The sequence below is a fragment of the Falco peregrinus genome, chromosome 5, assembly GCF_023634155.1.
Source record: "Falco peregrinus isolate bFalPer1 chromosome 5, bFalPer1.pri, whole genome shotgun sequence".
NCBI classification, from domain to species: domain Eukaryota; kingdom Metazoa; phylum Chordata; class Aves; order Falconiformes; family Falconidae; genus Falco; species Falco peregrinus.
Window position 1 is genome coordinate 61423789 of NC_073725.1, and position 14397 is coordinate 61438185.

Sequence of the window (14397 nt, forward strand, 5' to 3'; positions counted from 1 at the left end):
CTCTGATGCACTTGCTCCACTACCTCACCATCTGCCTTGGTACTAGAGAGCTCCAACACAGATACATGCACCTCTCACTGCTGCTGAGCAGAGGAAGCCGTACCTTTAACCTCCAGCCTGGCAGTGGTCTTCTCATCAGCTGTGTGGCAGCTGTATTCCCCTGAGTCCCCACGGTTCAGATCATGAATGACCAGTGTGTGCACGTTCCCCTCCTGCTTGATGCTGCACTTCTGGCCAGAGCGGATCACGGACGTGCCTTTCATCCACTCCACCGGGACATCAGGTTTGGACACCTCGCAGGACAGGTGAGCTGTGCCACCCTCCTGGAGCTCCAAGCTGTGGAGCGCCTTTACAAAGGTGACCGGGGCAACTGTGGGGAAGAGGATACCAACGCTGCTGCAAGCCCCTAACCCAGCATTGCCCCCAGGTCACAGCTGGCTGGTTACAGTTACAGTTTGAACCAGATCAAAGAGGAGCAAACAAAAGTTATTGACACAGCCCATCTTTCAAAATCATTCTATATAACTTAATGAAAAAGTTTTTCTAGTGGTTTTGGATGTTTTTTGGAGTAAACATGATCTAAAACCATCATAAGTAGGAGATTAACTCAGAGCATATTCTTGATATTCTTCAGCATTGGTTCTGACATATCTGAGCTGCTTGTTTCAGGATAGGTTGGATGGTCTTCAAAGGGTGTTTGCTTCACTCCATGAACTATAAAAAGGACTGAAATGACTAGCTCAGACGTACATATCTAACTCTTAAATGCCTGAATTAGGTTAGCAGAATCTCCCAAAATCAATAAGGTCCCCTCCTCCCAAATAAAACTCTCCAGAAGATAAAGCAATGTTGACAGTGCTTACCAGTACCCCCTCAATCCCTCTTCCCAGGAGGCTGCTCACCTTGGACTGTCAGCTGTGCTGCTGAGGTATGCTGCCCAACCTTGAAACTGATGGGCCCACAGTCTTCTACTGTCACCTTCCTCAAGATCAAAGTGTGATGTGTCCCATGGACTCTGATCTCATTCATTTCATTGGATTGTAGGGGAACATCCCCCAGGAACCATTGGGTGTCCTGAGTTGTTTCCCGGGACAATCGGCATTCGAACACTGCGTCTTCTCCTTCGTATGAAGTGATGTCCTTCAGTGTCTCCACTATGGTTGCTGCTGGTTCTTTATGGAAAGGCCAACAGAGTTTGATATCTACTTTCAAGTGATGCTTTCTGGGTTAAACATTTCATTATGTTCTCTCCTGACAGTACTACATTATTTGAAAGAATGACCACAAAGCACTAAATGCACGGAAACATAGTTACAGGGGCATGTAGCAACACATTATGTACTTACAGACACATAATGTATGTATGTGTGCATATATATTATGCACATATATATGATAGTCTATAAAGCATGCATGTTATACTGTATTTTTTGTATTTTTTATATATAGCATATATTTATAATGCAAACTATGTATCATGAAAATATTGTTGACAGATTTTAATGGGAGACATTAACATTAAACCACAGAATCATTGACTAAAGACCCACTTCCGATTCCCTAGAGGTAAATGAGCCAGCTCTTATCCCTCTGAAGTCACTCTTATCTCCAGCATCCTCATGATTCAGTTTGGGCACAGGACCATGTCTAGCTGTCAAATTACTTAATCATGTGCCCTTGCCACGGCAGCAAACTCTGTTCAACCCTTCCCCACACAAAGCCCCACCTTTCACGAGCACAGCTGCAGTGGTTTGCTGGTCCCCTGTGTCGCACACATATTCCCCAGCATCAGCTTCACTCAGATTGTGAATTGTCAGCTCAGCCACAGATCCAGCTTGACGCATCTTGTATTTGTCACTTGGTCGCAGCACTCTGCCGGCCTTCTTCCACTGCACAGTGGCATTTGATTTTGAGATTTCACAGCTCAAAGTGATGGTGCCGCCTTCTTCAGCTTGCTGGTTCTGGAGTGGTTGTATGAAGGTTACTGGCAAAGCTAAACAAATATAAATCAGAGGAAAACAATTATGTTTCATTGCTGATCTCACTAAGCCTTGTGTTTAATGGAACTGTGGTGCCATTCCAAATTTGGTTCAAACTCAGTTCCAAAATTACTTTAAAACCCAAACAAGGAATGACAGAAAGTGCTGGAACTCCGGGAGCGCTAACTACTCTGCACTCCCCAAGAGTCACTGGGCACTGCACACACCGAGCACCTCTGGAAATGAGTTCCTTCTTACCCAGGAGCAGTCATGGATATGGACTCTTGAGCATCTAAGTGCAGTATCTCCAAATGGGTACCAAAGTCACAACTCAAAAGCCTACACCTGATAGCTAAGTTCTTGGGTATTTGGGAAAAGTGCGTGGAGAAACATCATTAAATAATGCCTCTCATTTGAAAACTGGACCCAGAAGAGAGAGGAACTGTGGAAGTCTCTGCACTAGTGTGTATCAGTGATGGGTCAAGATGGGGTCTTGATGGGTGGGTTTACAATGAGCCACATGTAGAAGTTCAACTCCTCAAGTCCAGTTCCCTAGAAGAACCTTGGTGGCTCCACAGTTATGGCTGAACTGGTATGTACAAGGGCAGGAGGTGGGGTTCCAGAAATCAGGGTGCATTCACAGGAACCAGAGAGCAGATGTGTATAAAAGGAGACAGACCTGAAGGTTCTTGCAGGTGATGTAGGAATGGATGGTGTATTTTGTGGGACAGCTGGGGAATGCCTGGGGTCAAGGCTTTTGTACAGTTGCATTTGCAGTGAAGGCATCCTGTTGTGCAGCTAAGTCCTGCAGCCCTATGAGTCTTAGGAGCCAGCAAAGGAATAAGAAAGAGAGAGATATAAAGTCTCTGTGAAGACCTACTCTGTCAGAATGCATCACTGTTGATTCAGAAATCCTCATCACAAAAAAGGATCAGACTGCCAGTGTCCCTGAATCGTACCCATGAAACAGCTAAACTAACCTAGAGCTCCTTAAAAGATGAAGTGAAAGCTTTTTGTGCCCTTTCACTACCAAAGATGCTAGAGTTTGCTCATCACCAGAATAGCAGATGTAGTCTCCAGCATCCTTCAGCTGTAGATTGTGGATAAGTAGCTCCACAGCAGAACCCATCTCTTACTTGGAGCAAGACTGGCCTTTTTTACCTGCTTCACTGGTGCATTGTGTTCAAAGAGCTTAGCATGAAGGGTGACCACAGAGCCTTCGGCAGCTTCGTGGTTTTGGAGGTTTTTTTCAGAGTGCTGGAGTAGGTGGGACCACACAGAGACACAAACAGCCAGCCACCACCAGAGGATCTGCTTACAGTACAGATATCCTGGTATCACTGAGTCCCGGACTTGGTGTGATAGCAGGCAGGTGCATGCCCTTCATGGAAAAGCCATCAAGGTGTTTATCAAAACATGGCATTTTACAAGAATATCCTGGTTCCTTTTCATTTTTGCTGATCTATTTCAGAAAGAATCACCTTATAATTGTATTTGCACCAGAGCAGATTTTTAACAATTGATATATTGGCACATTACAGCTATTTTTAAGACCCGAGGCACTAGGAGTGTTTAGGTGCCTTACTTGTCAGCTGGAGCTGAGTGCCCAAGTCTGAGCACTTGGACTCGAGTACCATTTTTCCAGGTGGAGCTGCAGTTCAAAGGATGGTTAAGCATCAAAATTGGTCTCATTCTAACTTTAGTTCTGAGTGACCAGAAAGAGGTCCTTGGGGTGTAGAATTGTGGAAGCAGTTACTGCACATGGGTTCGTCCATGTTCATTGCTCAGGACACCACAGGCTTAACCTCTGAAAGCAAAAGGACTCAGCTAATTTATGCCAGCAAAGTACATCTGGAGTCGAGGACAGCAGACAGCACCCTCTTGCTAGGGCCAAGCTAAGGAAGTGGAACAAGTTTCTCATCTTAAACCTACCTTTAACAGTTAAGGTGGCTGTCGTTTGTTCGTTTCCATTATCACAGGTGTATTTGCCCGAGTCTTCTGGTTTTAAGTGATAAATCTTTAAAGTATGGATTGTTCCTTCCTGCCTGATTTCATACTTGGAGCTCGGGGAGATCACCTGGGCACCCTTCTTCCACTTCACTGTGGCGTTGGGTTGGGAGACCTCGCAGCGGAGGATGGCTGTTTCTTCCTCCTGCCGCTCTGTGCTCTGTAATTTCTCCTTGAAGACTGGAGGTGGCACTGAAATGACAAACACAGCGAAGGCATTTACAGTCACCCTCATCTTGTTTCCCTGCAGTGTTAAAGCTACAGCTGAACGGTTACTTTAACTCCTGTGTTATGTATTGGGGGGGTTAAAACAAGCTTCAAAGAGGGAAGGAGGAGGATGCTTGATTAAGAATTTCTTCAAAGCAATGGTTAGAGAAAGAAAGACTCCAAAGAACAAAAAGCAAAAAAGGAAAGAGAGAGTGGAAGCAATGAAAATTACAGCTCTATCAATACAGCTACTGGAGTCAACCTAGTAATTTCTTCAGCAACCAGTGAGCTTTGGGACCCTGGTGACACATCCAGTCTATCCATGGTGAAGACAGTCTCTGAGACTGCATCAGTACATCACACATGTTCTGAAGCACATGCACCCTGCTAACAAGGGATGAATGATGGCCTTGCATTTACTACCAGCATAGGCAAAACATCACCTGTTCTCACCAGTCCTGTGTCTTTCCCACATCACAGAAAGCCCTCACCTTTTACTGTGAGCTCTGCCGTTGACGTGTGGGGTCCCACTCGGAAAGTGATGGTGCCAATGTCCTGCTCAGTCACCTTCCTTAATGTCAGGGTGTGAATTTTTCCTTTTTCCACTGAGATCTCATTCATTTCATTATTTTGCAGAGCAACATCCTGTAGCTTCCATTCAACATCTCTTGCATTCTCATGAGAAACCTGGCACCGAAACGTGACATCATCGCCTTCAACCACCACCATGTCCTTCAGGCCACTCACAATGGTCACGTCAGGCTCTGCAAACAGTCCATCAGTAGTCAAGCCATGAAAGGGAAAACAAGGATCAAATAACAGAATTATCAAATAATACAGGGTGGAGTGGATGGCTGGAAGTCATCTGGCCCCACCACTGCTCAAAGCAGGGCCAGCTTACAGCAGGCTACTGGGCACCTTGTCCAGCTGAGCTTTAGGTACCTCCAAGGATGGAGATAGCACAGCCTCTTAAATCATGTTTCAAACCCTGCTGGTTCATACTTTCACCATACTTGGTATCACAGCCAATACCTTTCAGCTGGTGTTTTATCACTTGCCCTTTTTCTCAGAGATATGTTACATACTGATTTTTTTAATTACATGTATGATACTGTAATTGATGCTGGGTGAATAATGCCGAAATCAGGAATTTGAAATTTGTTACATTTGGACTTGGGTATCTTCACATAAAAACATTAGAACCTGCTCCCCTCTACTGTTGTTTTGCAAAGAGACTCGCATATATTCCATGCCAGTGCTCCAAATTGGTTGAGGATCTGCTTGACTCTGTGCTCACAGCAGGACTTACTGGATTAGTGTGAGCACAGGGTATTTGCGCTTCAGTTTGCTTGAGCCCTGCTTCTAGCACGGCTGGGCACCTGCATATCTGTGCAGAGATCATCCAGACAGCCTGCAACAGGCAGAGGCTGTGTGCACCCTGAATCTGCTGGAGGATACCAAAGGAAAAGCAGTGCCATCTTCACCTGAGCACACACAGTACATATTCATACAACTGAGGTCACCATCTGCATGAAAAATGGTGCAGTGAGGCATAATATCTACAATATTGAGTAGCCTGTAGAGATGCTAGTGGTGATCATTCCACACTCGTGGGCCAACCTGAAAGGAAGCTCTGTCTGTAATGACATTAAGGCCAGATGCAGCTGCCATGTGACTGGAAGCTGGGGATGAACCATCTGTTCACTCACACGAGTATGATGTCAAGCAAATATTTCAAGCCATGAGTCAAAAATTACAGCTACCTTTTTGTCTGCTGTCCACCAAATGAATCTTTGCTTAGGTGCACCATTGACCATGATACCCTTCCTACGCTCTGTGTTTAGCACAGTTGTCTATCACAATAGCAACGGTTATATCGCAAAATCTAAACATCCTAAAGTGATAAATCCCCTTGCCCCAACAAATGGGTCTTGCCTTTGACAGTCAGTTTTGCAGAGCTCGTCTCATCTCCAGCCTTGCAGGAATACTCCCCTGCATCGCTAGGCTCCAGGCGGTGAATGCGCAGCTCGCGGAGGGTGCCGTCCTGCCACATTTCGTACTTGGAGCTGGAGTGAAGAATGGCCCCATCTTTCCTCCACTCCACCTCTGCTTTGCTAATGGAAATCTCACAGCGCAGCCTGGCTGTTCCTCCCACTTCCGCTTCTTCGTTCTTCAGGTGCTGCTTCAGCTGGGGTTTGATGGCTGCAAAATGGAAAACAATTAATACATGATCCGTTCACTCAAATGCCAGCTCTGCACAACTCTGCACGAGACACCTGGTGTTGGATGCTGCAGAACAAATTTGCGTTAAGTCGCTATATGGTAACAACAACCCTTTTTTCTCTATGAGCAGACCTGTATTCTGTATATCCAGACATAGAGGAGGATCAGAAAATCCCCTAAATACGTTTGTTTCGTGTAGCGCCAAGGGCATTGACATGCCTTTTATGCATCTGCTCTGGATAGTGGAAACTGCAACATGCATCAAGATTTTGGCTAAGCAAAACCTGGTACTTTCTGAATGAAAGTAGTGTGAATCTGTTCATTTTTATAGAAATACCCATGACTTCCAACACCATAAATGATGTAACACTCTAAATCCATTTCTGATTTCTCTGCTATCTTTTCAAGACCCTAGACTATCAAGTGTGAGTCCTCCCAGATGACGCACAAATGGACTACATTTATAAAAGCTGGGCATGGAACAGCTCAGGCGACAGCTTGTAACTGATGAAAACAAGAAGGGAATATCCATCATGTGCATGTGTGAGCAGCTGTGGAAACAGGAATCTCAGTGCTTGTGCCTCCTGTCCAGACCCCATCGTGATACGTAAAGCAAGCACAGGGCTCCCTCCCTCGGAGCTGACCCAGTGGCTGCTTTGTGGGTCAGGATCAGCCAAGAGGATGTGGTTTGAAAGGCTGTGGCTTAGATCAAAGCCACAAGTTCCACCCAACAGTTCGAGAGGACCACAAACATTACACAGATGGTGATTAACCACAGATATTATTCCTGGGTTGTTTAAACATAGCGTTCTCAAGACCTTCACAGGAAGGCATTGCAAAAATTGAAAACAGTGAATTTTTGAAGTGCTTTTGTAAATTACTTACGATTAGTTATTGATTCCACTGAATCAGCAATTAATGCAAAGTGCCAAAAGTAAAGATCTATGAGAATTTCAGACCCCCCATGTGGCAGAGTTTCTTGCTTTCCTCACATCACAGGAAGGAGTCAATACACTGTACTGTCTGCTTTATAGGCTTAAACAGCCGTTCTACAAACCCTGTCCCACAAGATCTACTTTTCTATATTCTGGTTTATGACTGGGCACCTGCTTTCCTCGTTAGCTTAACTTTTGGAGGAGGTTATTCACCAATAAATAAAAGAGTATCATTCACACAATTTCACAAATCTCCTTCATCCTCTGTTCCACTTTGGTGCAACGCTAACCATTCACTCTGAGGACTGCTGTGCTCTGCTGGTCTCCTGTATCACACGTGTAATCAGAGGCATCTTCTGGTTCTACATTATGAATTACAAGTTCAGCTGTGCAACCACTTAATTTCATTTCGTATTTGGCGCACGGGAAGAGCTCCATGGTGCCTTTCCTCCATTCGACTGTTGCATTATCTTTTGTCAGCTCGCACTGGAATTTCACTGCAGCTCCTTCTTCTGCCTCCTTGTCTTTGAGCTCCTTTTTGAAAAGAACTGGCAGAGCTAAAGGGGGAAAAAAAGAAGCAACAGGAGCTTTTATTGAAGCCAGAGTCAAGTCCTGGTTAACACAGTTAGACCGACATTTTGGAGAACAAGATATTGTGCTTTGCAAGTGCTATATTCCTAGGCAGGATCCAGGTTTTCCAATTTGCCTGCAACTACTGGGAGATCTTGCTGCATCAGAAGCAGCCATCTGCACTTACAATATTTACTTCATTTCTTGACTCAAATCCTTCCCAGGCTGAATCCTTTGAATGAATTTATCCTTCAGTTCACCTAACAGTGATCTCAAGAGTAAAGAAGTTCAGAGTTCCATGGACAGCCTTGACTGATCGCAAAGGTTATTGTCAAGTCTTCTGAGATTTGGAAGAAAATCTTTTTTTTTTAAATACTTAAGCCGCATGTCATGTGAAATGTCCAAACATTACAGTAAAGCATTGCCCTTTCTAGCTTTATGGCTGGGGAGAAATTAAAGAAAGTTATTTCTTCTTAGAACCCCAAACTGAATTGTAACACTGGAAGAACAAAGTACCATCCTCTTCCATTCTCATTTAAAAAAAAAAAATCTAGTATATCAGATGAAAGGGAAAGTATTTATAGGGGGGAAAATCATGTACTTAAAAACATTCACATTCAAACTGTTGCTTTGCATGTCAGATGGAATCTATTGCTTTAGGAGTCAGCTCACACCACCTACCTCTCACATTTAAAGATGCCTTGGTTTCCTGATCCCCAGTATCACAGCTGTATTCTCCTGTATCTTCTAACTTAAGATTATGTATTAAGAGCTCTACCAGGCATTCCCTCTGCCTCATTTCATATTTCTGGCTGGGCTGCAGCCCCACTCCTCCTTTCCTCCATTCCACTGCAGCATTGGGTTTCGACAGCTCACAGCGGAACGTAGCTGTACTTCCTTCCTCTGATTCCTTATTTTGTAGGTGTTGCTTAAATGTGACAGGCAGTGCTGCAAAATTTGAGAGGGAAATGTTTTAAGAGTGTTTTGGTCCGAAAAGGACACAATCCTACCATCATTCTTTGGAAACGGCCTATTCTAGTGATTCCATACTCCTTGGGCTGCCAGCCTCTATCTTGGTAGCATCTTTCTTGAACCATTATGTGAACCAAGAGCTAAGGACAGATGGTGAAGTTAGGAAAGAGCTGGTCTTAAAGAGTGCTCCATAGAACGGCCTGATTTGTGATCTGGAGTTGGACTTTCCTGTGGAAGTGTCTCCATGACAACTATGGAGGCTTTAGTTAAAGATGACTGGGACATGCTCTCTCTTACACGGACCCTTGCTCCTTAATAAAGGTCTGCAAGTTTTCAGTATTAAGCCAGGAGTATTTTCCCCCCAGATAAAGCTTCTATCAACATATAAAAGATCAAGTTACCATTCAAAACGCAAGGAGAGGCAGTAAAGTAAAAGATGACTAATAAAGTGATAAATGGGAGAGGAAATTCAGATTTCAGGCAAGGTCTTGCTCTAGATGGTGGAAGGAGTGGAGGAAAACAGATGTGGATGCAGTGGTCTGCAGTCAGAGTTTACACCTGAGGCTCAAAGCCTCAAGTAATAATATAGCACACTCACATGTTGTAGAAACCTATTATCCCCCAACTGTTGCATCTCTTATTGTCCCAGTCAGGCATTACATCCAATTAGGCATTCCTTATGCCCACTGAAGCACTCAACAACCCAAAATAACCATCAGCCTGCCTGGCTTATTTTCTGTTATCCCATTCCCAGATGCAGCCACACTCCCTGTGCTCAGAGGGCAGGAGGGCTTATCATAATTTGACATCATGACAACATTTAATCGCTTAGATGCTGATTTATCACTCCAGATACTGCAAGGAGAACCTTTCTAACTTGACCAAGTGTCATGCTGAAGTAGAATATGGATGCTGGCAGGGACCAGCAGCAGAACAAATAAACGACTGTAGGGAACACTGAGAGATGCTCCTTTCACTTCATCGCTATTGAGCCAAGGGACAATACTCTGCCTACCATGCACGGTTACCACAGCCGTTGTCTGCTGGTGTCCAGAGTCGCAGATGTACTTTCCTGAATCATCCAGTTCTAAGTCATAAATGACTAGTTCAGCAGTGGAGCCCTCCTGCTTCATCTCATATTTCAAACCAGGGTAGAGAGTAGTATCTCCTTTCCTCCACCCTACCGGAGCCTTGGGCTTGGTAAGCTCACACCTCAGTGTTGCTGTACCACCTTCTTTTGCCTCTGTATTCTGAAGCTCTTGTTTAAAAAGTGCTGGTAGGGCTATAAAATAGAAACATAACTTGCAACATACTGCAATTGGGGTTTAGGAAAGACAGATAAGAAAGAAAATGAAAGCACCAGAAGAGCTTTTTTGCAGATCTCTCTAAACCTCAATGCTCTAGATTCAAAGCACAAGGCTAATTCCCCAGAGAAGTAATAGGAATACTTGCAGAACAAGAAGAAATCGATTTCAAGAAGTTACATTTGGCATGAAGTACACAGAAGCTTAATCTAATTTATGATCTACACATGGCAGAATATTTTTCCTACTATAAAACTAGCCAACATGTTGCCCTGATCACTGAAGAGGTATTCTGAAGGTCAGCAGGGAGTTGTAAGAGTTCAGAGTCCCTCTTTAGGCAGGCCACTTGCAAGAGAGATTACTATTATCCTGACAGCAACATACTGAGAAAATGCACTTGGTTCTGCATTGCAATTCCCATTTTCTACCTGGTCACTCCATTAGGCTGTACAGACCGTGCTATTCTGCACACCTTATCAATTGTAGTCTGCTCTTCTCCGTAAGTGACACTAAGCCACAGGTTTTATTTTCAGAAAATACTATAAACTTTTCATTTTTTAATATTTTTTTTACCATTGACTGTCAAAGTGGCAGTTGTCTGCTGATCTCCACACACACAAGTGTAGTCTCCAGTGTCCTCCACATCCAGCTCATGGATAATCAGCTTTGCAACAGCACCATCTTGACTCATTTTATATTTGCTGCTTGCTTTGAGCACTTCCTGCCCTTTCTTCCACTCCACCGCAGCAGGTTTAGTCAGCTCGCAGTGCAGGGCAGCTGTCCCACTTTCTACAGCTTCTAGGTCCTTCAGGGGTTTTTTGAATTCTGGAGGCAGTGCTGAAGAGTAAAGGAGTTGTTACCACAGAGAGAATGAATATCCCTTAAAAAGCAGCTGGATGAGGTCCTGGGGGAGAGGATGCATGGTGCGCCGCTGAGCCCTGATCCAGGTCAGTGGAACACAGTGGTAAAATCTCCCCTGACTTCCCTGGACACTGCATCAGGGCAAGGAGAGTGGTAAGAACGAGAACAGTGGAGGAGGGCAAACACCAACGATCTTTTCCCAATTCTAACACAAGGAGGAAGCACACAAGCAAAGCCCGGAGGAAGACAAAAGCCCAAGCAAACGGAAGGGGAATGGGAACGGACAATAGCAACAGAGACTTGGGCAGGTCTAAGGGCTGGAAGACCTCAGCCCTAAGGATTACTTTACCATGCACTCTTAAGGCAGCTGTGGTGGTCTTGTCTCCACACACACAGGTATAATCTCCAGTATCACTCAAGTCTAAATCATGAATGACCAGCTCCACTACACAGCCCTCCTGTCTCACGCTGTACTTGTTGTCCGAGGTGAGGGCGCAATGGCCCTTCTTCCACCGAACACGGGCAGACGCCTTGCTGAGCTCACAGTGCAACGTGGCCGTTCCACCTTCTACTGCTTCCTTGCTGGTCATTTCCTCTTGGAAAAACGGAGGCACGGCTGAAGGATGCAGGTAAAAAGTATTACAAGCTGAGGATATCTCCGGGAATGGGAGAGAGTAGGAAGTGACAGGGGAAAGTTGTGAAGGTTATGGAAGGGCAAGCATTAGCAATAGAGGAAAGAGAAATGAAAACCTCCTAGTGGGAACATACCCTAACCCTTTTGGGTTTATGTTGGCTTCCTACTAGTAACTTGCACTGTCCTCAAAAGATTTACACTTGCTTTCTACCAGATTCCACACGAGGGAAACTAAGAATATAATCTCCGAGCTCCTTAGTTCACACGTGTTGGTGTCTTCCACAAACGTCCTGCCTTTGTACTCCTCCTTCCTACTTACAGAGCAGCTGTGCTGAGGTATTGGCACAGCTCCTTACTCATCATTATTCCTTCTGCCTTGAGATACCCTTGCAAAGATGCAGCCAGGGCTCGCTGATTCTTCTTGATGACAAATAAAACCTCCAGATGCTGAATCCCAGCCTGTGTTCTTGTCTCAAAACGTATTTTCCCCACTTAATTCTAGTACCCATTGCAATTTGTGTCCTTGACATAGGTTTGGTGACTTTCACATATATCCCTCTATTAACTTGGTGGGATAATGGGATATTCCACCTGTTTAAGAAGGCTGGGTATCTCAGATCCCAAATTAGCGTCTCACTCCATCGTAGTACCTCCAAGTTAAAATATCCAGGCTAGAAACCAAAGCTAGCCTCCTTGATCTGGCACATTTCCCATCTCCAGCAGTGTCAAGCTGAAACACCAGTTCTGTTTGCACAGCAACCAGTTCTTGCAACCAAACAAAACCAGGAGGAGGTCACAGAAGGAATTTATTCTTTCCTTCTTAGAAAATCAGTCTCCAATGCAAATCTAGCTTTGTGCAATGAAGACGGAGGTTATGGGCACAAACCCCAATATAAACATAACTCAGTACAGAAGAAATAATAACACAGCCTTATTCTGGATATTGCTTTTTATACCCTGTACTACATTAAAATGATAGGTATTAAAAATGCCAGAAAGAGATGGCGAAGAAAAAAAAAGATTTGTGGTTTGGAGAATAAATAAAGGAAAGCAAAGACAAAAGAACAGTGAGTTTATATACCAGGAAAGGAATGCCAGAAGGGAAAGATGAAGGGATACCAGGATTGTGTTTAAGAAAAGGAAAAGACAGAAGGATGGCACAGAAAAATGCAGACCAGTATTTTCCGAGATACACAGCCTGCAGGTCAAGGGCAGGGAATGCTTTCAAAGGAATGGACAGTAAATGAGGTTGGAAAGACAGACACGGCAAATCAAACACCTTCTAGTAGTGGACAGATGTTTCCAGTTAGGAGGTCAAGGTAGTTTTTTTACCCTGTACTGTTAAGACAGCTGTAGTCTGGTGCTCTCCACACATACAGGTGTAGTCTCCTGCATCCTCCTCAGCTATTTCATGAATCACCAGCTCTGCCTTGGTCCCTTCCTGCCTCATTTCGTATTTATCACTCGCTTTAAGAATCCTCTGGTCCTTCCACCACTCCACCAGAGCAGCCTTGGTGAGCTCACAGTGCAGGGTGACTTCTCCACCTTCTTCTGCTTTCTTGTTCTTCAGCTCTTCCTTAAAGAGTGGTGGCAGAGCTGAAGGATGCAACATGGACAAATGGTCATCAGAAAACCAGAATTAAAATCCCTATTTTTTTTTTTTTTAAATGCTTGGGATTACTTCCCTTCATTCCTCCTTTTCTCAACCCATTATAGGCATGCTCAGCTGTAGCAACGTTCAGGAACTCTGAAAGCATCCTTATTCAGGTGTGACGGGGTTTCACTTACCATCAGGGACCAGTCCCCTGGGCGTCTGCTGGTTTTCATGGTAAAAGAACAATACAGAAAGATCCAGATCTTGGGTCAAACACCACTGCTGGATACAGTACTATTTTACCTATTCAGGTATGATTTTCTTGGAGGTGGGTTTTCTTATCTTATGGTTTGTTTTTACTAAAAACTTACAGCTCCACCTACATGAAAGCAGCCAGATTTCAAAATAAAATGACTTCCAGTTTTAAATTGAAGTTTGAAGGGCCATTACATGTAATAAGAATTTGAGATCCTTACTGGTTTCCATTTTGAAAACTGTAACACCCAAAGACAGAATAATCTGCAGGAAATAACCTTCAGGAAAATGAATTTTTAATGGTCACCCACAAAAGTGCCTTGTGCACAGCTACTGTAAGAGGGTATGGAATGCAAACAGGGCTCCCCAGATGCCTCAGAAAATACCTGAGTCTCAGGAAAGCCCAGGGGAGGGTCAGAAGTTTTCTGGAAAAAGCTGAGGGAACAGAACTGGATCCCTGACCAAGTAAGCCACTCAGAGCTAAGGACTGTTAGTCCATTAAGATGGATGCTCATTAATCAGAGGGAAGCAGAAGATCAGGTAATGAGATCATTAACATAACACAAGGATTTATGTATGGGTTGGTTTATTGGGAGCTAGCAGGATAAAGAGTATAACTTCTAATAACCTGTGTTAGTGTGTTGGGTTTTTTTTAACCCCTAAATGTCGAGGTAGCCCTGGCCCCCATGTAGAGGTGCAGACCCTGGCATCCTTCAGATCTAGGTTAGGGGTAAGGAGCTCTGGAATGGTAACTGGTATCTCATTCTGCCTGTCTGACTTGGTTAAAGGTTCTGGTATCCTCAGAGCAACCGTGGCCAGGTCACGCAGCAGAGCCACATCTCCTCCTCCTTCTCCT

The 14397-nt window shown here is 44.4% G+C and overlaps 1 protein-coding gene across 1 annotated transcript in view; it reads right to left on the minus strand.

Annotated features, from left to right (window-relative positions):
- OBSCN (obscurin, cytoskeletal calmodulin and titin-interacting RhoGEF) overlaps positions 1-14397 on the minus strand; it is a 184266-nt gene that overhangs the window by 82512 nt on the left and 87357 nt on the right. Inside the window, exons 48-59 of the mRNA XM_055805894.1 lie at positions 13025-13288; positions 11408-11674; positions 10771-11034; positions 9909-10175; positions 8603-8869; positions 7642-7908; positions 6129-6395; positions 4685-4957; positions 3912-4178; positions 1727-1993; positions 903-1172; positions 104-370 (exon numbers count right to left, since the gene is read on the minus strand). Coding sequence (XP_055661869.1) covers positions 104-370; positions 903-1172; positions 1727-1993; positions 3912-4178; positions 4685-4957; positions 6129-6395; positions 7642-7908; positions 8603-8869; positions 9909-10175; positions 10771-11034; positions 11408-11674; positions 13025-13288 — 3207 coding nt within the window. The remainder of the gene's footprint in view (positions 1-103; positions 371-902; positions 1173-1726; positions 1994-3911; positions 4179-4684; positions 4958-6128; positions 6396-7641; positions 7909-8602; positions 8870-9908; positions 10176-10770; positions 11035-11407; positions 11675-13024; positions 13289-14397) is intronic.